Source organism: Pleurodeles waltl, chromosome 6, assembly GCF_031143425.1.
Source record: "Pleurodeles waltl isolate 20211129_DDA chromosome 6, aPleWal1.hap1.20221129, whole genome shotgun sequence".
Classification (NCBI taxonomy): domain Eukaryota; kingdom Metazoa; phylum Chordata; class Amphibia; order Caudata; family Salamandridae; genus Pleurodeles; species Pleurodeles waltl.
This window is the reverse complement of record NC_090445.1, coordinates 1,678,848,773-1,678,873,930: the sequence shown is the minus strand read 5'-3', so window position 1 is coordinate 1,678,873,930 and position 25,158 is coordinate 1,678,848,773. Positions and strand designations below refer to the sequence as shown.

Sequence of the window (25,158 nt, the reverse complement as noted above, 5' to 3'; positions counted from 1 at the left end):
CTTCACCCTCTGCCTGGGACGACTCCTGGTGGCCCCCTGCACTGGGCAGCGCACCCAAACCAACGGACCACGCACGCAACCTGGGCTTCATCCTGGACTCCTCCCTCTCGATGACCAGACAAGTCAACGCTGTTTCATCATCATGCTTCAACACCCTACGCATGCTCCGAAAGATCTTCCGATGGATCCCCACCGAAACCAGGAAGACGGTCACCCAGGCACTCGTCACCAGTCGACTGGACTACGGAAACACCCTTTACACCGGAACCACGGCCAAACTACAGAAAAGACTCCAACGCATCCAGAACGCCTCCGCACGCCTCATCCTCAACATCCCTCGACACAGACACATCTCCGGACACCTGAGAGACCTGCACTGGCTCCCCGTCAGCAAGAGAATCACGTTCCGTCTCCTCACCCACGCACACAAGGCCCTCCACGACATGGGCCCCAGGTACCTCAACAACCGCCTGACCTTCTACACTCCCACCCGCCAGCTACGATCGATCAGCCGTGCCCTCGCCGCCGTTCCACGCATCAGGAAAGCCACCGCGGGAGGAAGATCCTTCTCCTACCTGGCAGCCAAGACTTGGAACTCCCTCCCCATCCACCTCCGTCTGACCCAAGACCACCTCTCCTTCAGGAAGCAACTCAAGACCTGGCTGTTCGAGCAGTAGCGGTTCCCCCCCTCCCCAGCGCCTTGAGACCCTCCGGGTGAGTAGCGCGCTTTACAAAGGACTGATTGATTGAACATCTGTGGAGTCACGGCCTTGTTTAGGCAGAACCACTATTAATGCTTCACGCAATGAGCATGGGAGTACTTTGTGGGTCCATGCTTCTTCGAACACCTCCAGTAAATGCGTTTTCAACTGTGTGGAGTACATGCTATAGTATTCTATTGGTAATCCGCCTATACCAGGTGCTTTGTTTCTAGAGATTTGTGTTATGGCTGCTTCTATTTCCACCATTGCCAGTGGAGTTTCCAGTGCTTCAGTATCCGACTGTGACAGCTGTGCCAGGGTCGCCCCCTTTAGAAAAGACCTAAATTGTTGACTAGTGCCTGATCCCCGTCCCTTGTATAGGCTTGTATAATAGTTTTCAAACATTTTATTAATTCCTTCTTGACTAGTAGCCATGGTTCCATCTGCCTGTCTAATAGCTCCTATCGGAGCTTCGAGTCGTAAGGTATAAAAGCTTAAATTGCTTCTCATGGACTTAAAATTCTCTTTGTACTTGAACTTCTAGTTCCACACAGACTGTTCAAGCAGCTGCATTAACCCACATTACTATCTATAGAGCACGCCTTGAATGTTAGCGCGAAGGGAACTTTCTTTCGCCTCTGTGTTTGCTTTTCCTTCTACGAACACAAGATGGCGCTCTCATCTCTTTCAAACACCCTCTGAAAACTGTAAAAGGAGTCGAGCGTTGTAACTGTGAGTGATCTTGCTTATCAAGTTCATTTTTAGGACTTTCACTAGCACTAAATGAAAATAAACTTCGAGAAATAAGGAGGCTCGACATGAAACGTCAGAATAAGTTTCTGGTCTTGATAGTCCAGGCAGCGGCGACGGTACCCGGGGAAAAGACCTCTTCGATGAGGGCATCGCCCGAGACTTTAAAGAGTTATTTATGCAGTCTCTGTAGATACAGGTTCTTACAACTTGGCACAACTTTTAGATGCAGTGTTTTTGTTTGTAACATAAAGTAAATAGTTAATTTGAAAAACGTGTACAATTATAATTTAAAACACCCAAATAAAGTAGGCCCGAATTTCATTCAATTTTCCACTGTGAGCCAAAAGAGTTTTCTTAAAGTGTTGTCCTTGTTCGTTCTGTACAAACACGATTACCTAAAACACAGACTTCTCGCTACGTGAAAGTCTTAACCCCGTTGTTAGGCACGAGCCCTCCTATCTTGCCCGAGAATACAGCATCCCTGAAGATGGGCCTCTTCGCTTGTGCTTCTGGGGCCGAAACCCACAATAACAGATTCATATTGAGAGTTAAGACATCTGATTGTGATTCAGCCAAATGATTGGTCGCAGTGTAAACAATCATGCTGCTCAACCAATTATTGTGTTTTTAGGTCTGGCTTAGAGACAGCTTTTAGCTTGCTATTGTTGAGGACCTGCTGTGGACCCATCAAACACCTGTTGCGGAGTTTAGGCCAGCCCATTGCTTACCATTGACTTACTTTCTTTTTTATCTTATTTTCTTGCCTCCTAATTGATTAATTTTCTTCCTCTGCTAGTGTTTGTATCTCCTCTGAAACACAGCTTCTTTACTGTCATTTGATTGGATGAGTTGTATCCATCCACTGCTTACATCCATCAAACTACTTATTTTCTATCTGTGTTTTTCTGCTCTGTCCTCCTCCCTTAAAAACATGTCCCCCCAGCTTGTGTGTTACTTCCACCACAGCTAACAATCTGGATGTATTCTGCATTTTTATTTTATTACCCCCAGTTCCTCCATTGCTTCTGAAAGCCCCATTCCCCAATGCTTTCCTGACAAGTTCCTCCACTGCTCCCACGCCCATTTTTAATTAAAAAATTGTCCCCTTTTACACACTTTCACACATTCCTTTTTTACTTCACCAATACAATGCCTCCATGTCATGCTGCAAATCTGTTAATGTGGGGTGACACATGCGCTTGTATACATTATCATCTTGTGGAATCTCTTTTTGTTTTCGTAGATGCTGCCCCATATTGGCAAGTAAGCATTTTTTTCTTTTTTTTGGTTTAATTTCACTCCCTTTTTTTCCATGTTTGCAGTATCAGCAAAAAAAATGGCACCTGCAAAGCCGAAGTTTCGGGTTATGCCACTGAAAGACAAGGCCTATTGATTTTGCTGATGCTTGTTTGACAACAGTATTTACAATGTGTCATATTTTTGTGTCTGCATTTCTGTTTTGCAAACCTATATCCACTGTTTATTTCGCAATAATATATCAACATATTACTCGGCCTTAACTCCCGTTCAGCTACAGTTTTGTTAGGACATTAATGTGCATTTAAGAACCATGTAGTAAATATTTTTTCAAACAGTACTTACTTATTATGAATTTTGAATCTATTGTGTATTTTGAACATTAAACTACTCAGCAGTTTATTTCAATAATAGTAGGTATTTCCATTGAAAAATTAAGCATAAATATTTTCCAAATACACTGTCTTGAATGATTACCACGAGGAAACCACTATTTTCTACGATACAGCATCTCAGTCTTCACAAAGAGCGTTGTTTGTTTGCCTCCTCTCTCATATCCTACCCATTTTTAACCCCACAGTTTATCATTCTTTCTTCCTCTTGCACCATGTCCGACCCCAAAACATACCCTACACCACTCTGGGGCAAGGATACTCAGCATCCCTAGAAAAATAATATTTTGTCGTCTGGAGCGCTCCTGCTCCTGTACCATCAAGCAACGTGTTGCAATCACTAACACTGTTATAATTGGACAAGGGGCCAAGCCGCCAGGTCACAGGCACCGAAGACAGGTGTAGGCCGGATCGGACCGGTCCCAGGCAGTGGCCAATGGCGGCCACCTTTTGAATTTCCCAGGGATGAGCAACCGTTGGTTGCTCCCATTGGTGGCGGGGTTGCCCATGCGGTCGTCAGGGGCGGTAGGGCATGTTAAGTAGCAAGCAAGGTCGCTCAGGTTACACATTACTGCCTGGTCCCCCCCCCTGATGATCGCTGCCGCTGCCCTTTGGCCTGCTCGAGCGACGGGGTTCTCTGCACTCTGCATAATGAAGCATCGGATCTGAACAACTCCCCACCCCAATCTTGCTCTGAGCCTCACCAACTCCTTATGTGATCCAGTCTCTGCTTGCATTGGCATTTATCTCCTCGCCCATGCCCACTCTGTCAGATACCACTGTGAAAAAAAACCTCCCACCCATACAAATAACCCATGCCCACAGCAAAACCCTGCTAAGCACACTTCAGCCGCAGAGGCACAGACCTGCTCTTTTGCGGCTGTACTATGCTGGCACTTATAGTGCTTATGCACAGTTCTCGAGCAGTGTGGCTGTGAATCGTGAATCTCATACTCTTGGTGTGGGGATACGTGGCTGGAGAGAAGGCTGGGGTGTCTACAAACACACAGCACAAAGAAACACGCATTGGCTTAACCTTGTCAACAAATGTAAAAATCTGCATTCACAAATACTGTTTGCATGTGGTCTATGCACAGATGATGTTCATCACATTAAAGCCTGTGCTACTGGCTTTGCCTGTGATGGAGATAAAAAAAGTTGCACACATGATTGCTTAATGTATAGAAGCATATCAGAGATGAAGACCTGAATTACACAGAGTGATGACTGACTCTAGTTTTAAGATGTAAAATAGTCCCTCATGCATTGCAATGGAAGCACTTCCTGGAAGGTGAATGACAGACCACATAGCTAATTATACAAGGTCAGAGAGTAATAATGCTCGGGGTGGAGCCAACGCCTACTCTATGTGCACCTTAAAGAATCGATAACAATACCACATGCAGACAGCTGCACTGTGAAGCCAGGTCTAGAAAGGAAGGGGGTTGGGAAAAGACTAAAAGAAACAAAAGAAAGGGGGAGTATCGAGTGAAGCAATTGGTCTCTGACCCACCCCTATTATTATATTGATGATTCTTAATTATTATTGTTATTATTAGCCGAGCACAGATAATCACTTATAATAAGTCACTTGGCTCTGTAGATCACAAAAGTTGATTGAAACAGCAGTTCAGCTTCTTTAGTATATTCAGCTCCCCAGGGGTATTTGCAGGAATATCAAATCCGAGAGCTTGTCTTTCTATGTTAAAAGCAAGGCTGATAGCAAGAAACAACAGACTATTCCAAGAAAAAGTCCTAAAGATTAAAACAATTGACTATTTGATTACATAATAAAGAAAAATAAATATTTTAAAAAGGATTTCGAGTCTGATAAAACACTGGTGATATTTTAGGTCATGAGGAACTCACATTCGTGTTAGCGCTGGAACTCATTCTCAAATTGGATATTGACCCTCAACAACCTGAGTGAACCCTGAACCCATGCTGCAAAATTTAATTGTTTTTTAAATGCTGCCAGTGCTCCCATCCTTGCACCCCTCTGGTTACAAACACAAATATAAGCTGTGCACTCATGTGGTTGCTCCAAGTGTGGAGTGGACGGTGCGGCCTCACACGCGACACCAAACATCACCAATAATCAAAGAAACTCTACCAATACCCAGTGGCGGCCGGTAATTTTAGGAGGGAGGGGGTGGGCGGGAAGCACACTCACACTCATTCATTCACACATGCACGCACATCCATTCACAACACTCATCAAGATTCAAACATACAGCAGCACCAAACATTAAGTTAAAAAACACTCACACACACTTACCTTCAGTTCGGAGGTTCCAGGAGGGTTGGGACTGCTGCCTTCGCTCTCTGGCTGACCTTAGGTCAGCCAATGAGGGAAGGCAGCAGTCCCAACGTCGTCACAGAGTGGGATGGGGTCAGTGGGACTGCTGACCCCTCCCCACTCTGTGACGCAGTGTCACTGATTGACACTAGCCCTGGGCGCTTCAGTGCTTAAACCTGAAGCGCTCAGGTTGAAGTCAACGGGTGACGCTTCCCCTCGCCACCGAGGGGAAGGGCCTCGAGGCACCTTTGCTGAGCCGAGGAGGTCACGCCCATAGGAGCTGTGACCTCCTCAGCTCAGCAAAGTTCAGCCCAGGCAGGCAGAAGTCTGCACAAATCTCGCATTTCTCACTCCTTGCTGCCTGATCTGAACATGAAGGGTGTCTGTGCGGCTGACCTTTGCTCAGCCTGACAGGCACTCTTCATGAGGGGTAAAAGGTGGGAGGGGTATGGCCCCTCTGCCCTAAAGGACGAGCCTCGGCTGCCAATACCCTTCTTCCAGCATGAACTACTGATGCAGGCTTTACTCAGCCAATGGTAGGAGAGCCTTTGCGGGCCCCAAAAGGAGGTGCGAAATGTAAAGGAAATGCTGCAGTACAAGACACAGAACCTGATGTAGGGGCCAGATGAAGTTACTGGGACCAGCTGGTGAAGGAGTATGTATGCCAATTTACTACAATGCCAGCGGTACTGGAAATTACGTCATGCATGATCTGGCTCCACAACAACATCAAAGGGTTCAACCCATGTCCCACCCTTTGCCCATTAGCAGCCTCCAGTTTAATGTTGAGGGGCTGTGAGAAGGGCATGGAACTGACTCCGCTGATATTAAATGGGAGCGGCAGAGCCCTGAAACTAGGGCAGCCAGGCTAGTGCCAAATACACAGGTCTTCTCACTCACTGCCATCAAGGACACCACTGCCAGTCCTGTGTTTTTAACTTACAAACCATTGCTATCAGGTTGGTTTGTCTTGGTTCAATACAAACACACCAGGACTACAACTCCCAGAATGCATTACAACTGGAAACAGTGTGGTAATGACACAGAGTGAGATGGTCTCACTAGTGCCAGGGTTAGCAAAGGCTAGGCCAGGGGATAACACCAATTCACATGCATGGCAGAAAGGGATCGCCCCTGCAATTTTCTGGGCTATGCCAGTCACAACAACGTGGGCAGCAGAAATAGTTTGTGTTCACTTAATAATCAAGAGTGTACCTTCTGCAAGGTTACTCTGCAAAAATTCATGTATCTGGGAATAATTTAGAGGAACGTACCTGTGTACCCCAGGGCACAGTGACAGAGATATTTGTTGACTGCATCTTCACAGCGACCCCCATTTTGGCACGGCTGGGACTCACATTCGTCAATGTTAACAGAGCAATTTTCACCTTTAAAAAATAATAGAAATATATTATCATGATGAAGTAACTGCTCTTCATCAATAAAATTCACATATGAAAATAATGACTTCCTCAAGGAACGTTTGCCCTAATCATCCATGTCTCTGAGTAAAACAACATTTCCATTCTTAAAAAAATTGCTAAATAGGAACTGTTGAAAACAAAAGGAAAACACTAGAGAGAATAATAGGTATTAGTTTTGGAAGAAATGTATCATATAGGGTTTTGGGCACTGAAATCAGTATTTGGCTCACAGTTTGCGATGCACCCGTATTAGTAAGGACACATGGGATCGTTCTTACGCGAGGACATTGTGTAGCGGGTTTTGTGCTTCCGAGACCGCTGATTGAAACCCTTCAGAGTAAAGTTTGGCAACATTGTAGTGAGAACGTACGGATGCTGGCATATTGATGGAAGTTTATGGTTTGAACACACTCGAGGAAAGCAAGATTTTCGTATTAAGGTGAAAGCGATTTGTAGTTAAGACATCAATATTGAATGGGGAGCCACTGTGCCTTCGCCTGTACATGCAGGGTGAGTGAGGATTCCATGAGAATTTGGTGCAAAACACTGGCTTGCCCCTTTTTGCTTGTGTTAATTCCTGATGAAGACCCTTCTTCAAGATTTTGAATACTCATCCTTCCTTTTTTGGGTCGAAACGTCGATGATAACATTTCATTTTGCCTGTTCTTCCTCCTAATGGGGTATTATGGATACAAGCTGTCACCCCGTTTATTCAATGAACACTTTATTGATCAATGTAATTGTGTATAGACAGGCCTGCAGAAAACTTTTGTATGATATATTGTGTGTGTTTTTTGTACTCTTTTTAGAAATGCACTTTGCAAAGTCTGTGGTATGTGCACAGGAGCAACCACTGCAGTGCTTTTTGTTATTACTCATTACTGTTTTCAAATACAGTAGTTAGATTTCGTGTTGTTTTGTCCTTTTAAAACAAACATCTGGTCACTGGAGAGAACTGTGCAATATTATTAGTATTGTATTTGCAGACTTTCGTGGGACCGCTTTGTTAGAAGTACTACACAGTTTACATTGGGCAGTAGCTCTCTGCTTCCGGATTGAAGGATACCTTTTTTTACAGATGAAGTAAAACTGACTTTTGAGATATTCTGGGACTATATCACTTTGCAACATTCGGCAATGAACTTTGTGTCAGCTCGGGCAGTAGTGGTTTTCAGGATCTGGACACACAGTCGTTTCAGTTGCCTATACTACACCCCATGGGAGCAGAAAGCAACAGTACGGAGCGGTCCTAGTTCATCCGTTACAGATGATGTTCAAACATACTCCCACCTCTAACATAAGAGAAGGTTGGTACCGTGAAAGCAGGAGTGGCAGCTCCGGTAGGCTGGTATTTGGCAGCTGTGAAGGCTCAGAAAGGCAGGGGATGGGACTCCAGGCTGCAGATCACACTAGGCACATCTGGGGCATGAGGAGAAGCCGCAGAAGTTGCACATGGAAGCTGGCGTGATGGAAGCATCTAGTTCTTGCTAAGATTCCTCGCTGTAATGACCTAGTTCGCACCCATTTCTGCGTCCCTGCACTTTGTTATGTTATCCCTTCCTCAGCCCCCTCAGTCCCTTCTCTCTGTTGGCTTACGCTAGACTTGAGTGTCATATATTAGGTGCTCTGCGGCTTTGACTCCTTTTTTCAGGCTTCCCTCATCTTCGGACCCTTGGAGTGTATCCAAGTATTCTTGGGGGCTACGTGCTGCCTACAGCTGAAAATGTCATGGTATGACTGAGGGTTCTATAGTTAATATTTGAGTTCAGTATTCTGTGTCCAACACTCTTAAAGTTGTACTGTTTTTGTCATTACGTATACTGCTCAGCAGTGGCTCCCTGCACCCTACATGTTTTCAACCAATAGCCGCCTCATTAGTTTCTCTCTTTCTCTCCATCTTTTCCCCCTTTCCATGAGGCTTATCTCCACTTGTAAATACAGGAGGCAATGGTTCACTAGGACCTCATTTAGTATCATTTCTATTTGTTAACAGCAACACAATAACTTGAGTCAATTAATGTAAATAAAGGGCAGCCATTATGGAAAATAAAAGCACTTTTAATTATGGAAGCAATACGCACTGACCATAAATGGACGAAGGAGAAAAATTAAAATCGTGCAAATGTCTCCCATTGTCCTACAGAAAGGACAAAGCCTCCTTCAGGTTTAGGTTTAGGCCTTAGGGGATGCTGGAGATGTTTGTCTAATTCCTCTGGTGATTCCTAAAGCATGAAAATAGTGCCCATTTGCTTGCTCACCCTGACAAGGGATAATCTTAAAAGCAAATATGTTTTATTTTAAGAAGGTCTAGGACAATATCTATTTAAAAGTTTACTGTTATCACTTTTTGTGATTTTTGTGCATAAACCTATCTTCTGTGAAGCGCTTGGTGCCAGCAAGTTTTATCGGTGCTTTGTGACTTTGTCATATTTTTGCAGTGCTTGGCCACACTCTACAGCCCACCCCGACTGAGAAGAGTATAGATAACAGAAAACACTTTCTCTTGGCAGTACCTGTGAATCCTGGCTGGCATCGACAGATGTATCCCGCAGCTCCCAGGTAACTGAACTCTTCCTGGAATTCAGGAAGCAATCCATAACTTGTCTGATTTGAACGTTCGAAGCAGAGCGCTCCATTCTCGCATGGGTGGTTGGCACACTCATCTATGTCTATTGCACAGTGGTACCCCGTATAGCCTAGAGGAGACACAGTGAACATAGTAAAAATTAATCACTATATTTGTTTTACATTTTAGTAGAGTGTTTTTTAACATCACTAGTCAGAAACAATAGAAGCATATCAGAAGAACCTACTGGGTTTATCACAGACATAATAACATACCTACACAGCCAAAAATGTGCTTTCAGTTAACCCACCTTGGACGGTTCACTGCTCTTTCTGATCCCCCACTCTGGACACCGTGTTTTACGCACTCAAGACCGAGTGGTTTCTGAAGGACCCTGTGCTGGTCCTTCAGGACTCTGCGCTGCTCATTCCGCATGGACAACTCTCTGCTTCATCTAGACCCTGCGTTGCTCCTTCCCACAGGACCCTGCCTTCCTCCTTCCTGGACCCTGCATGTCTCCTCCACTGTGCGGCCAGCGCTGCTGGATGTCAGCATGCTGTATACCAAGGCCATAGTCTTGAGTCCACCTCAGACCTCCTTAAGCAACCACCAGACACTGCCAGTCCCTTTATCTCACTCTTGCAAGTTCTCTTTCTAATCCCTCCTTTCTCTCTTTGTCATTGTTGTTTCTTCCTTCTTTTTCTCTTGTGCATTTCTCTGTCTCTGCTCGGGGTCAACATCTGATTAAATAAAATAGGTGCCAATCCCCAAAAGTGTGTGCTGGAGGGCCCCACCTCCAACCGTTAGCTGAAATTAGGCACTGGGGCTGCTCCCCCCTTGAACACTGTGCATCTTCACCCTGAGCGCTGCACGGGCACCCTTGGGTTATGCACTGTTCTCTGTGCAGCCTCCTAACCCTTGACCATGAGTTGGTCCTCACCTTCTGCCCTACTAGAGGACCCACTGGACTCTGTGCTACTTCTCTTGTGGGCCCTGTGCTGGCGCTTAGACTCTGCTCTGCTGTGCCCCCGGCCCCCACAGGACTACTCCCTTCGCTTTGAACCCTGCACTACCCTCGCAGTACACCTTCCCCCTCCTCCATCGTGCGAATTGTTTGAGTTTTGTAGGGAAAAACAACAAGCTTCACTAATATTTAACACAGGTTGACGCTTGCCCTGCCCTTCACCCCTCAAAAAAGTTCTATTTACTGATGATGGGCAGTTTAAGGACCATGGGCCATAATTACGAACACATTTTCCTATACACACAGAATGGGTAAAACCCTTTGATACATCTGGCCCCAGGAGTGGTAAATACAAAAATAAATGCAATAATGTCGTCCTATTGTCTTAGTGTCTGCCCTCATGACCACCAAGAGCAGATGTGTCAAGGGCAGTGGTAGGAAACCCTAGGTGAAGGCAGAGGAAGCACTGACTACCAATAGCTACACCTAAGTGATGTTCGTAGGCCGGCCATCTTCTCCATAGTCAGGAAATGGCACCACGCCCCCTCTGTAGTACCGCATAAGTGCAAGCATGACCATCTCTCTACACTTACTGCGACAGGTCTCCATGGAGCAGGTTTTATGCTAAAGAGATTGGAAGCAGCGTGAGAGGAGGTCGCTGCCCTCTCGGACCTACTTACTGGCCTGTACTTGAACACTAATGAAACAGTTCTTTAAGACGTATTAACAAATGGCATTTATACAGTGCATTAAACAGAATATGGGTGTGAAAGTTTTTATTACACTTGTAAAGACTCACGTAGATCACAATTATTGGCATTCTAGTAGGTTTGGGACTGTTCTGGTTCTCCTAGATTTAGGCCCTGGTATAGGTGCTGTCTGGAAACCCAATAGGCTCTCATATGTTGTTTTGCTCGGAAAACTGATGTGCTGTGTGCTCATAAGTTAACTTTAAAAAAAATTCATACCGATGTTGAAATAACTTATGAGTATGTGAAGGTCATGCTTTTCATGTATAATTGAAATTGGAGCACTTGGTGACCTATGGCTAGCAGTCGTAGCTTTCACACAAATGACTGGAAATGTGCCTGATAACCACTGCACAGCTCCATACACCCCAAAACTTGTCCTATCTTAAGGACACTCGTATTAGCACTTGCCACTTCCTGTATCTGGACAAGTGGCCCATAAACTGAAGAGCGATGCCTTTAGTGTGTATGACCTAATGAGATATGGGATCAGTTCAACTCACTGAGCCATCTTGGTTTGATGTGTTACTAGATTTTGAAGAAGGTGACTCCTAACACAGGGCTTTTCCTTAATTCCCCCTCTTCATTTTTCTTTTCTCTTTCCTCTATCCTGTCCCCTCTTTTTCATCTCTCCTGCTTCCCTGTGTACATACAGCCATATGACAGGTAACAACAGCATAGACACATTTCTTTGTATCCTTCAGTCAACATCACTCATACAAAGGTGAGTACGAGGGTGCAATCCCCTCTTCTGTCTCTAGGGGGTGATCCAGAAGTAAGCTCCTGACCTGGCCAGCAGGCACAGCTGTAGTTCTTGACCCCTTCCAGGCAGGTGGCGTTGTTCAGGCAGGGGTCAGAGGCACACTCCGGGATGTCAAGTTCACAGTGGTCTCCGGTGAAGCCGGTGTCACTGCAGTCACACTGGTATCTGAAATAAACAAACAACACTTACTAAGAAATGCATCAGACACAAGACAGGCTCATCTATATCTGATTGATGGTAGACTGATCTATGACAGATTGATCTAAGACAGTCTGTCCTATGACAGACCGATCTATAACAGACTGACCGATCTATGACAGACTGAGCTATAACACAATGACCGATCTATGACTAATCTATGACAGAATGATCTATGACTGATATGTGGCACACTGATCTATGACAGATTGATTAAAGGCTGACGGATCTATGACAGACTGATCTATAACAGACTGACCAATCTATGACAGACTGATCAATCTATGACAGACTGATCTAAGACTGGTTTATGGCTGTCTGACCTATGACAGATTGATCTAAGACAGTCTGACCTATGACAGACTGATCTATAACAGACTGACCAATAACACACTGATCGATTTATGACTGACCTATGACAGAATGATCTATGGCTGATTTATTGCACACTAATCTATGACAGATTGATCAAAGACTGACGGATCTATGACAGACTGCTCTATAACAGACTTACCAATCTATGACAGACTGATCTATAACAGACTTACCAATCTATGACAGACTGATCTATGACTGGTTTATGGCAGACTGATCTTTGACAGATTGATCTAAGACAGACTGATCTATGACAGACTAACCGATCTATGACAGACTGATCTATAACAGACCGAACGATCTATGACTAATTTATGACAGACTGATTTAAGACTGATCTCTGGTAGACAGATCTATGGTCAACTGATGTAAAGCAGACTGATCTAATCTGTATCTTGGCCAAACCTTGGAGAGTTCTCGCAGCTTTTTACGTGGCAAAACTTTGTGCTCGGTTTAGAGTTTGGAGAACAGGTTATTCCATCACAACGTGACTGACATCTCATCCACCATATTACAAGTGCCAGTGGCTATAATGCACCTCTAATAACGTCACAAGATATCTCTGAAGTTCGTGACTGAGTAACCATCCATCAAACCCTAATTCTGACGCTTTATTTTCCAGGGTTAGCTATGCAGAACACAAATGTGCACATTTGATAATGCACCATTATGTTTTTATACAAAAAGTGTAAATTGATTTCTCGATAAAGCTATATGAAATACGGAATTAGTGACAATCTTTGTGCATTTCTTTTAACACTTTTAACATTTTTGCATATGCTAGCGCAGTGGTTCCCAACCTGTGCTTTGGGGACCCCCTGGGGTTTCACAAAGCCTACTCAGGGGGGTCCATGACTGCGTAGACAATTAAACAATATTAACAGAATCATAAAGTGTGTACGACCAAAGTAGCTAAGTGTACAATTGCACATTTTAAAAAGTACTGTAAATATCAAGGACTTTGAAACTGGAGGCTAAAAATTAGGTTAATATCCTCCGATTGATCTACCCGAGTAGTGCAGGTGCATCAAGCAGAATAGTATGAACGATCTGTGGCTTCAATTGAATGTAGAAAAGCTCCAACGTGCCTATTAATATTTTTTTATTACGTATATTTGTTTTCAAAATAAATAAAATGTGTTATCATTTGTGTTTGATGGAATGCTTGTTTCTCTAATTTTTGTGTATTGTTTTGTGGCAGAAATCATGGACAATGTTTAGGCCTCAGCTTCCAGTAATGAATCAGTGTCGGGGGGGTCCCCGGATTCTAATAATGATTCAGTGGGTGTCTCGGGGTTCCAGTAATGATAACATGGGGGTACCACTGTGATAGCGTATATTGTGCATACCTCTGAGGCAAATATCCACAGATATTATTTTAAAAGTTAGCATCTCAGTGGATATTGTATTCTAAATCAAGATATGCTGACATGATTATGTGCGCCTCAATCAAAAACGCAAAGGCATACCCCATCAGGAATTTACAAAGGGTTAGGCAGATTCTTTGTCTCGGGAAATAATTCCTCTTTGAGGAAAGTCACTAACGACCAGAAAAAAATAATTGTATCTGCTTTATTAAATATATTGCCTTTAATTTTAAATAAGCACTATGGTATAGGTACTTGTAGAGGTACAGGGGTGAGGTACTGGGATTAGTTGGAGGAGAGGTACTGGGGTGTAGGTATTTGTAGAGATACCTGGGAGAGATGGAGGAGAGGTACTAAGGTATAAATACTTTTAGAAGTACAGGGGAGAGGGACTGGGATTAGATGGAGGACAGACACTTTGGTAGAAGTACTTGTAGAGGTACTCGGGTGAGGTATTTTAATTAGATGGAGTATAGATGCTGTGGGATAGGTATGTGTAGAGGTGCAGGAGAAAGGTATTGGTATTAGATGGATGAGCAACCCTATGGTATAGGTAATTGTAGAGGCACAAGGGAGATGTATAGGATGATATGGAAGAGGGGTACTATTGTATACATACATGGGAGAGGTTTTTCGATTAGATGAAGGTGAGGTACAGATGTATAAATAATTGTACAGGTACATGGGAGAGGTTTTGCGATTCTGTAGAGGAGAGGTACTGTTGGTATAGGTACTTGCAGAGGTATAGGGGAGGGGTATTGGAATTAAATGGAGAAGTACTGTGGAAAAATTACTGTAAAGGTACATGAAAGGGTTTTGGGGAATTAAATGGAGTAGTACTATGGTATAGGTACTTGTAGGGGTACATGAGAGAGGTATTGGTATTAGATGGATGAGAAGCACTATGGTATAGGTACTTCAAGTGGTACAATGGGGAGGTATTTTGATTAATTGGTGGAGAGGTTCCATGGGGTAGAAAGGGCTAGCAATCCTAGTGTATATGTAGGGGTAGAGTTAGCATGTAAAGTATTAGGTAGAAGGTAATGGTTAAAGTGCTAGCATAGTGGTAGAGGTATGAGATTACAATCAGGGGTTTAAAAATTAGGATGTGGTTAGGAAGAGGTACGATAGTATAGGCCAGCGTAAAGGTACATCATATGCACCGAGGTGCAAGTGCTAAAGTACAGGCATAGCTAAAGGTTTAGGAGTAAAGGCTAGAACAGAGGTGTTACGGTATGGGTGAGGCAGGGTAAAAGTTTGTAGATGAAAGGGGTAAAGATAAAACATACTTTAAGGAGAGGTGGAAATACCATCTAGGGTTAACTGTAAGAGCAAAAAGGAGATGAAGAAAGCAAAGTAGTTGTGGAGAAGAAAGAAAGAGGTTAGGCAGAAAAGTAAAGAAGAAAGAGACTTCTATGATCCAGGAAAAATATAGGCTGCAGAAAACTATTTTCACATGAAGTGCAGTCGCAGGGTGTGGTATTGACATCCTGTGAATTGCATTAATGTAGAAAAATTTGGGGAACCGGTGTCTTAGCCAAGACCCCAGGGCCTACTTAATTCAGGCCGCAGCACGACATTGCAGTGTATGCTCGCCACGGGTGCGCAGCTGGAATGCGAAAGGCATGTCAAAGGCAAGGCTGCCTGCGCTCGTCCGCACCTGGACCGCACCCAGCGGCAGAAATCCTGGCAACATGACTATCCAATGCAACACCACAGCTGTAGCCACCATTGGAGATAACAAATGCTGCCACTACTCCTCTACCATCCTCTACGATCTCAACAACACACACAGTAAACTCCCTGTTGCCGTGCATTCCCTAGCAGTACTGTAGGACCTTTCTCCTGCACCCATTGCAATTTCACCTACACACCTCAGACCACAACACTGTTACCTCCAAACAAACAATGCACCCCACCTCCAACCCATACCAACTGTCTGGCATGCTCCTAAATGTCCTACACTTCGGGAAACTCTCCACTGAAATATGGGACCTCCTTAACAGCAACATGCCTTTCTTGACCGAAACATGGCTCAGACCAGCCTCCAGCTCACACATCACGGGAGCCATCACACCGGCCCACAAAACCATACACCGGGACTGAAATAACAAACTAGCTGGAGAACTCACGATCCACTACAAAAACATGATTGACTGTGCCGCGTAAACGACTCGGACACCAACCTCATGGAAGACCTCCACCTCAAAATATGAATGGACTTCAATGCCACCCTGAAGGGAATCCTCACCTACCATCCCCTGGTTCCCGAGCGGAATTCTGCAACCACATTGCAGACTTCATCGCTTCCCTCTCCATCAGATGAACCAATTACATTCTCCTCTGGGACCACAATTTCCACCTGGAAGACACCACAGACCCCAACTCCACGACCCTCCTCGACAGATTCAGCAATCTCGGGCTCACCCATCTCGTTCAAGGACTAACACACACAGTAGACCACACCCTCAACCCTATTTTCTCCTTCAATAACAGGATCACTGCCACCCACATTACGCCACTCACATAGTCTGACCACTATATCATACATTCTAAGATACATGCCCACCATGTCACCCCACCCAAAAAAACTAAGCACTAGCAAGACACTGGAGCAAAATATCCGACGAAAACAGGACAAAGACCCAATAGGAATGTTCACCTAACCACACCGGGAACGCTGATGCTGGCACGAAGCTCTTCAATGAATGGCTCACCACCTGCACCAATAGTACTGCTCCCACCATAAACAAGCCTTCTAAAAACAATAAATGACCCAGCTGGTACCTAAATGACCTAGGGAGTCCAATCGCCACTGCAAACAACTTGAGTGAAAATGGAGACTCGTCAAAAATACCACCGCAACATCTGTACAGAAAGCTGCCCTCAACCTCTACCACTGGCAACTATGAGATGCAAGGAAAAAAGCCTTAACTCTCAGACTCAAAGTCAGCCTCAACAATGCCAAAGAACTATTCACCATCTGCAAGGTGTACTCCAACCCTGCAGCTGTGACCAAAAACATCATCCCCTCTCAAGCACTGTCAATGACCTCTCAAACTTCTTCAAACAGAATATTGCCAAGATCTACAACACATTCAATCCACAGCATACTGATACAAATGCCCAGAAGGACACCACCCTAATTGCCAAACATCAGCTAAGCAACCAGAAGCACCTCTCAAATGAAGATATCACCTCCTTGATGAACAACATTCACTAAGGTGCCCCTTCAGACCCATGACCCCACCTCATATACAACTTTGAAAGACCACCATCTCCCCCACGCTCACTGCTAAGAAACCAACAGTGGACCCCAGTGCCCTCAGAACTACAGGCCCATCTGGCTCCTGCCCTTTCAAGCTAAAGTCATGGAGAAAGCCACCAATACCCACCTAGCAGACCACCTAGAACTTCATCAAATCCTAGACAGCTCTCAATCTGGCTGTTGCATCAACCACAGCACAGACACTGTCCTCATTGTGGCCACCGATGACATCAGAAGCATCCTTGACCAAGGAGATACTGCCACACTCATCCTCCTCAATGTATCCACAGCTTTCGATATGGACTCCCACAACTCACTAATTGGAAACCTTCAGCCCTTAGGGATCTGCAAACTTGCCCTGAAGTAGATTTCCTCATGACAGTACTTAATGAGTTAGACTTCCCCTACACCTCAGTACTCATGAAACTCATCTGCAGAGTCCTACAAGGATCGATGCTCAGCCAAACACTCTTCAATGTCTACATGACGCCCCTCGTGGACACCGTCAGAACCCATGGCATCAACATAGTGCCCTATGTGACAACACACTCATCCTCTCCCTTAGTGACTCAACCAGGACCACCAAAGCAAACTTCGCCAACTGCATGAGCAACATTGCTGCTTGGATGAAAAACAACTGCCTCAAGCTCAACACAGACTAAACTGAAGTCCCTATCTTTAACAACAACCACTCCTCCTGGGACACCTTTTGGTGGCCCTCTGTACTTGGCCCCCACCCACCACTATGGATCATGACAAGAACCTCGGGATCATCCTGGACACCAACTTCTCCATGAGCAGACAGATCAATGTCGTCACCTCATCACACTTCCACATCCTGTGAATGCTACACAAGATTTTCAAGTCGATCCCACTTAACACCAGACTTGACTACGGAAATGCCCTCTACTTTGGAATCCCAGCCCATGCTCTACACTGACTCCAAACCACCCAGAATGCCGTCGCCAGACTAATCCTGACCATCCCACGAAATAACCGCATCTCTCCACAACTCAACAATCTCCACTGGCTCCCAGTCCAGGAAAAATGTATATTCAAGCTACTCACTTGTGCCTACAGAGTGCTCCACAACACCAGTCCAGCAAACCTCAACCACTGGCTCAACTTCTACCAACCCATCAGACGACACCTATCTGCGTCCCAGGCAAGAGCACACCTCCCTCGCATCAATATGGCCAGAATCGGAGGACGCGCCTTCTTATACTTTGTAGCCAAGATGTGGAACGATCTTCCACAAAACCTCAGGACCCCCACAGCCCCTCCCTCATGGACTTCCAAAGACACTTGATGCATGATCTCCTCCCCCTTCAGGCCTGTGCCTGGATACCCCTCAAGGATGATTATCCATGCTCTACATATCCACATAACATAACATCAAATAACAAGTTGGTCAAGTGCAGTAGCAAAGGGTTAGAATTCCAGTCTAGTCATTTGAAATTCAACATTGTTGCCACATTTGCTTTGTCTGCAGGATCTAACATGTGATCAAGTGGAAAATATCTCCAAGAAAATGATTCTTGAAGCTAGCCTAAGGTAGAAATGTCAGTGGCTAGCTTGTGTAACTTATTCATAACAGCAAGTTTGCATTTATTTGATGCAGTATTTAACCTATGCAAGAGTGAGTGTGAGGTTTGTGATAAAGACAAGATAAACAAAGGGGTAGTACTATGAAAATGCTTTATCCCCATGAAGAATTTTCTTGAGCACTTCCAGGACAGAAAGAAGTAGAGCCTCTTTCCTGGAAGCACAGGATAAAAATATAATGCAATTGCATTTTTCTAAACAACTTGACTGGTGATGTGCTTCATTCGGTTATATATATATATATATAGGGCAGATGTACTAAGCTTCTGGTTGCAAAAAGTTGTCACAGTTTGCAACCAGAAACATATTTTGCAAACTGATCAATGTACAAATAGGTTGGTTGGCAAAATAAGAATTTTAATTGAGCCACAATATGACCTGCGTAATCATTATTTCTTAAGTAGGTCGCAAATTGTGATTCAATCCGATTGGCCACAATCACAAAGATGGTGGCCTATAAGGGCCAGGAGACCACCATGACTGTGATTGGTTTCAACGGGCTGCTTTCGGAACAAATGTTTTGTTTTTGTAAACGCTTAAGTGAGAGTTGGCAGTGGTCCCTTGGGCCACTGCTGTCTTCCCCTGAAACGTTTACCCCAAATAACAAAGGGAAAGGGGTCTAAAGGTGTATTCCTTGCGTTTTGTGACTAGGTTACCATCTAAACTTGTGAGATGGCCCACAGTTTTGAGACCGGAATTCCAGTTGAAAACCATAGTTACATATGGTATCGATTTGCAGTTTGGAAGGGATCCCCGCAATATGCTCCTTCCAAATTATGAATCGATAACCATTCACAAACCCACTTTAGGAGTCAGTAAACGTTTACTAACTCCTAAAATGGGTTTAGTGCATAAGGAGTATCTATTTTACAGTCGAAAACAATTCCATTTTGTAAATCGGCGTGTTCGCAAGGCCAGAAATTATATATTTGGCTCCTGCAGTCCTGGCCCCTTTTCAGAGGTTGAACTTAGAGATGTTCTCTATGCACCTATGCTCGATTAAAAGTGTAAAATCAAATGTGGAATTTTTGTTTGAAATTAATTTTCTCAAATCACTTTATTACACCATATACCATTACATGTTATTATTACAGTATATTTGGTTCCAATGGAAGTGCGTGGATACTGGAGAGGGGGTAGTGCACGCCATGTTCGTAAATAACCACTAACTTGTGAGTTTGTGAGTATTCACAAAAGTGTTCGTAGTCCAGTCCCACCTGGGATACGTATGAAGATGTAATCCTGTGAAAAGCAACAATAACCCCTAAACCAGTGTGGGAATGGGGAGGAACCCCATCCCCCCAAAATTGGAGGGGTGGGATGGCAGGAGAATCTCCACAGGGAAAAATATTGTAACAGTAATTCAACAGAAAAGTTTGCAAATGGCCATTTACTAAGCACCTACATGCATCTGTATGAACATGTTGCACTACCTGTGTATAAAGGTTTTCACATGTGTATACACCTGGAAAGCGGTCACTTCCCAACTTTCCTGGAGTGTTAATGGAATTTTTGAGAGTTCATAAATAATGTTTAAATCTACTGCAAACGTAGGTCTGAACCTAAAGGAGTACATTCACAATGCCTCTTGAGATTCGTGCCTGCCTTTGCACGATATGCTGAGTTACTGCCATGAAGCGGGCCTGAGAGTATGTAATCATAACTTTGTCCTTTGGGCAACCAAAGCGCAACTGTAGTAGAGAAGCTTCAGTGTTTCAAACCCATATACAAATTATTTGTAGCTAAGGCCCCAGAATATTGTAAACTAAACATAGTCAGACACAAATATCATGTCCTAAATATCGTTCACAAAAATATCACATTAGAGTTAATATTTGAAAATCTACGCCCAAATGGATGAAATTTTTGTAAACAATTTAATACATATTCCTGCTGCCAGATATCTTAGCTAATGATATTCTGACATATGATCCACATGTCTAACGATTATGATGCCAAGGATCCACAGAAAGGCAGCTCGGTCAAGGGTGAGGCTTACCTATTGACACGGTCAAGGCATCGCCCTCCATTCTCGCAGGGCTGGCTGGCGCACTCATCGATGTCCACCTCACAGAGATCTCCCTGGTATCCCGGCACACAGGTGCAAGTGTAGAATCCCACGTGATCACTGCAGGTGGCGTTGTTCTGGCAGGGATCCGACTGGCATTCATTTATATCAATTTCACAGTTTATACCTGGATAACAGAAAAAGTGATAATGGCATGAACATCGCACTTAAGAAACAACTTAATTAAGTACATCAGCACAGGATTTTAGAAACGAAAAACTGATCTTTGAGAAGGGGTAGGTAACAAGTAATCTGCTCATAGAAATATTGAGAACATTGCATGGATACCCAGGCATGGAGAAGTGGGAGCCTTGTAAAACGTACACATTTAAGGTGACCACTATCCCAGTCTTTAATTTACCATCTATAAATCATTGATTTCAGGTGTTAGTCTAATTAGTTCAGTGGAAGCAAAACAAGACTACAACACCCAGAATGCATTAAGCTGTCACACAACTGTCCACAACTGGAACCAGGGTCAAAATGAGCTGGAGGTAGATGGGCAACCTACATGCAGTGCTCCATTGGAGAGTAAAGCATATCGAAAAAAGGGAAGGGATTATGTTACTAGGACTCTAGCAGCATTGCAATTAAATTGGCATAATAGTGCTTGAGATTGAAGACAAGAAGAGCTAATTATGGAAACCTTCACTGTTCAAATAATTTAGGAGACATCAGTAGAGTCTCCAGAACAGGTTATGCATTTTCCCCAGGAAGGAATAAGAGGAATGCTGGAATATAAATTCTTACGTCAAGGTAGTTTATGCCTGCATATTTATTTCTTGCTAATTCCAACACCTGCAGCATAATTTGCAGATTTTAAGTCTGGGCTATCTAGCTCAAATGATGCTAACACGAAAGGTAGCACAAGCTATTTTATCTATGAATGGGTGACGATTGTGCTCCATTTGTGTAAATGTCACAAATTGATGAACTAGAAGAATGTCTTTTGTCTGCAGTAAAAAAATAACAGTACCAATTTAAATGCCGTTAACAAATAGTTGGAAGAATGAGTCCATCATTGACAAAAAATATGTTTCATACAAGCCACCTTCACATTACAGGGTTCTCGCAGCAGTGGATCCTTTAAGAAGACCTTCAATGTTCTAAAAGCAGGGATAACTTTAAGAGAACATTCTTAATTTATAAGAATCACCAATATTTTGGTTCTGTCTATAGGGTCTGATCTTTTGAATGGTAAGATGCCTCTTACCGCTGTATGGGGTTTTTAATGGTAAGAGATGCACCCGAAGCACCTTGGCTTTAGAATAGAATAATCCCAAAATAGGTTCCATAAAATTTAAAAACATAGCTATGATATCAAGCATATTAGATTATTATTTCCATACCTTTTAGACGTATGAGGGCTCATATTCTGCAAGCTAGGAAAACCATGTACCACAAGACACAACTTCTACTTGAAACCAAAGCAAATCACCTTTCTGCTGAGACCAGTACTGTGTGTTTACACAGACTAACTCAGTGAAGAAGAACGGGCAGAACCAATAAAATGGAGTTCCTTTGCAACATTCGTCAGTTGTTGGTAAATATAATAGTTTTCTTCCTATAGAAAACTCTCTGTTTTTTAGAAGCAGTGGAATTTCTTTTGTGCCAAATAGTAGTGCAACGTCGAGATAAAACCACAGAATTTACACTATTATTTTTTCTCATATTACACAATATACCTACCCTTTAGATCTGAATTATGCAACTCTACAGCATAATTTCATTTTTGTATACCACATATTTCCCCATAGCCCTGACAATGACCTGGCAGGGAGAGAGATAACTAGAGAGAGAGAGGGTGCGGGAGAGTGAGAGAGAAATTGTTTTCGCACTGTAAACATGAATGTGGATGCCTCGCCTCAGTGTTGGTCCAGCCCTAGAGGCCACATCTCAGAGAGGATGAAGACAGCTTCTGGGTTCCAAAGACAAATGATCCAGGTTGTGCGTGGGTTCAACCCAACCAGAGTCCTCGGAGGAGAATCTCAAGGAGACAAGCAAGTATATAATGGTGGGGAGAATGGAAAAAGGAGGTGTGATACAGACATTTACATTAGTGAGGAGTAAAAACACAGTATTGGAGGCAGTATGTGAGCATCTTTTAACAGAACCGAACTAATCCAGCTTGAGGTTAGAGCATCTGATAGGAAAATAACATGAGGTAACAAAGCCCTGAAGTGACACTTGGATACCTTGGGAGTAATGTTAGAAGCAACTGGAGTGAGACATTCAAAGTGGCTCAAGTAGGGTAGGAGCACCTTAGGAGTAACATTAGAAGTAAGTGAAGTAGGGTTAGGGAGGCCTCAAGAGTAACTACAGGAGTCAATGAAGTGAGTCCGAGAGACCCTGGGAGTAACTAGTGGGGATAGAGCGGTCTTATGGCTAACATTAGAAGTGGCTCAAGTAGGGTAAGAGCACCTTAGGAATAATATTAGAAGAAAGTGAAGTAGGGTTAGGGAGGCCTCAAGAGTAACAGTGAATGAAGTGAGTTCGAGAGACCCTGTGAGTAACTCGTGGGGATAGAGAGGGCTTACGGCTAACATTAGAAATGGCTGAAGTAGGGGTAGGGAAGCCTAAGTAAGCCAAATTAGAAACCACAGAAGGGGTTAGTGGCCTCATGGATAACTTAGAAACCAATATATTAGCCATGAAGTGGCACACATTGCATAGTGAGTGGGTTATATCAGTTATGAGGTGGCCTATATTTGATTACAAGAGACTTATACCACACATGGTGAGGGCTACTTTGGACTTAGGTGTCTTACACTGAACATGAAGTGGTTTCCATGGAACATGAAGTGGATTCCACTGAGCTTTCCAAGCCATAATGGGCACATTTTCTAGTGCTGGATTTAGGTGAGATAAAAATGCATTCTGGTTGTTGTAGTCTTGTGGAATTAATTAGACTAACACACCTAAAATCATTAATTTGTAGGTGAAATGTTCAAGGCTGTAGACAGAGTTGCTGATGACCCATAGTGTGGTAATCATTCTAGTTGGACATGAAACAGTTTATTGGACACATAGGAGCTCATTCCGAGTCTGGCGGGCGGCGGGCGCCGCCCGCCAGGCGGAAACCGCCCAAAGACCGCACTGCGGTCAAATGACCGCGGGGGTCATTTTGACTTTCCCGCTGGGCCGGCGGACGATCTCCAGAAGAAGAAGGAAAGCCCCTGCAACGAGGAAGCCGGCTCCGAATGGAGCCGGCGGAGTTGCAAGGGTGCGACGGGTGCAGTAGCATAGCAGACAGTGAAAATCATGGTGGGGCCCTGTTAGGGGGCCCCTGCACTGCCCATGCCAGTGGCATGGGCAGTGCAGGGGCCCCCAGGGGCACCACAACACCCGTTCCCGCCTTCCTGTTCCTGGCGGGTTTTACCGCCAGGAACAGGCTGGCGGGAAGGGGGTCGGAATCCCCATGGCGGCGCTGCAAGCAGCGCCGCCATGGAGGATTCCCTGGGCCAGGGGAAAACCGGCGGGAAACCGCCGTTCCCCTTTTCTGACCGCGGCTTTACCGCTGCGGTCAGAATAGCCCTGGAAGCACCGCCAGCCTGTTGGCGGTGCTTCCGTTGCCCTCCACCCTGGCGGTTTCAAACCGCCAGGGTCGGAATGAGGGCCATAGTGGCTGATATTGGACTTGAGGTGAATTACACATGATGACATTGTAATTTATGGGGAACATTGCATGGCTTCTTTTGCGCATTAAGTGGCGTACTTTGGACATGAAGTGGCTTGCATCAGAAACTAAGTGTATTATATCGGATTTGAAGTGGATCACTTCGGACATGAAGTGACGTGCATTGGACATGAATGTTATCATTATGAGACCCACTTAATTCCAGTGCAGCAGGAGACAGGAGTGACTGACCTCATCGGAGATGTTTGCTCTCCCCTGGAATGTTTGGCTGATGGCTGCTGAAAACTCCACGTGAAAGGGTGGACCAAAATAGGGTTGGCTAAGGAAAAGGGACCCAGAATTGCAGATTACCCTGGAATTTCCTCATTACTTAGTACACCCTCAGGGTTCAAACTGTAATCTGCTGGATTATCTCTGCACCCCCTTTTCCACCCAAATGGTACCCTTCAAATTACAATAAACTTATATTGAAAAATAACAGCCCATTCCCTTGTAAAAGATAACAAGGGCCCCTGTGGGTGTTGTTGAACACAAAATGGCTTGCAGTGGACATGAAAACAGTTTCCCAGGTTTTGCATTTCCTTGATGACAGTATTACTTTTAGCAACTCGGATTCTGCAAGCCAGGAAAAGTGTGCCTCACAAGACACACCTTCCACTTGAAACCATAGTAATTTCACTTCATCAATCTAGCCGCTTTGTAGGCACTGTTTTAAAATTATAAACCCAGATTTAAGACATTGTAACAACACTTAAGCATGCATTTGATGGCC

General features: G+C 44.2%; 1 protein-coding gene and 1 long non-coding RNA gene across 2 annotated transcripts in view; one reads left to right on the top strand and one right to left on the bottom strand.

The window, feature by feature from the left end:
• The window catches only part of LOC138301341 (uncharacterized), a 481,869-nt gene that overhangs the window by 43,534 nt on the left and 413,177 nt on the right, over positions 1-25,158 (top strand). Inside the window, exon 2 of the long non-coding RNA XR_011205091.1 lies at positions 9,265-9,385. This is a non-coding gene — a long non-coding RNA (uncharacterized lncRNA). The remainder of the gene's footprint in view (positions 1-9,264; positions 9,386-25,158) is intronic.
• Positions 1-25,158, bottom strand: part of CRB2 (crumbs cell polarity complex component 2) — a 264,482-nt gene that overhangs the window by 123,256 nt on the left and 116,068 nt on the right. Inside the window, exons 3-6 of the mRNA XM_069241708.1 lie at positions 20,681-20,876; positions 11,894-12,033; positions 9,340-9,522; positions 6,677-6,790 (exon numbers count right to left, since the gene is read on the bottom strand). Coding sequence (XP_069097809.1) covers positions 6,677-6,790; positions 9,340-9,522; positions 11,894-12,033; positions 20,681-20,876 — 633 coding nt within the window. The remainder of the gene's footprint in view (positions 1-6,676; positions 6,791-9,339; positions 9,523-11,893; positions 12,034-20,680; positions 20,877-25,158) is intronic.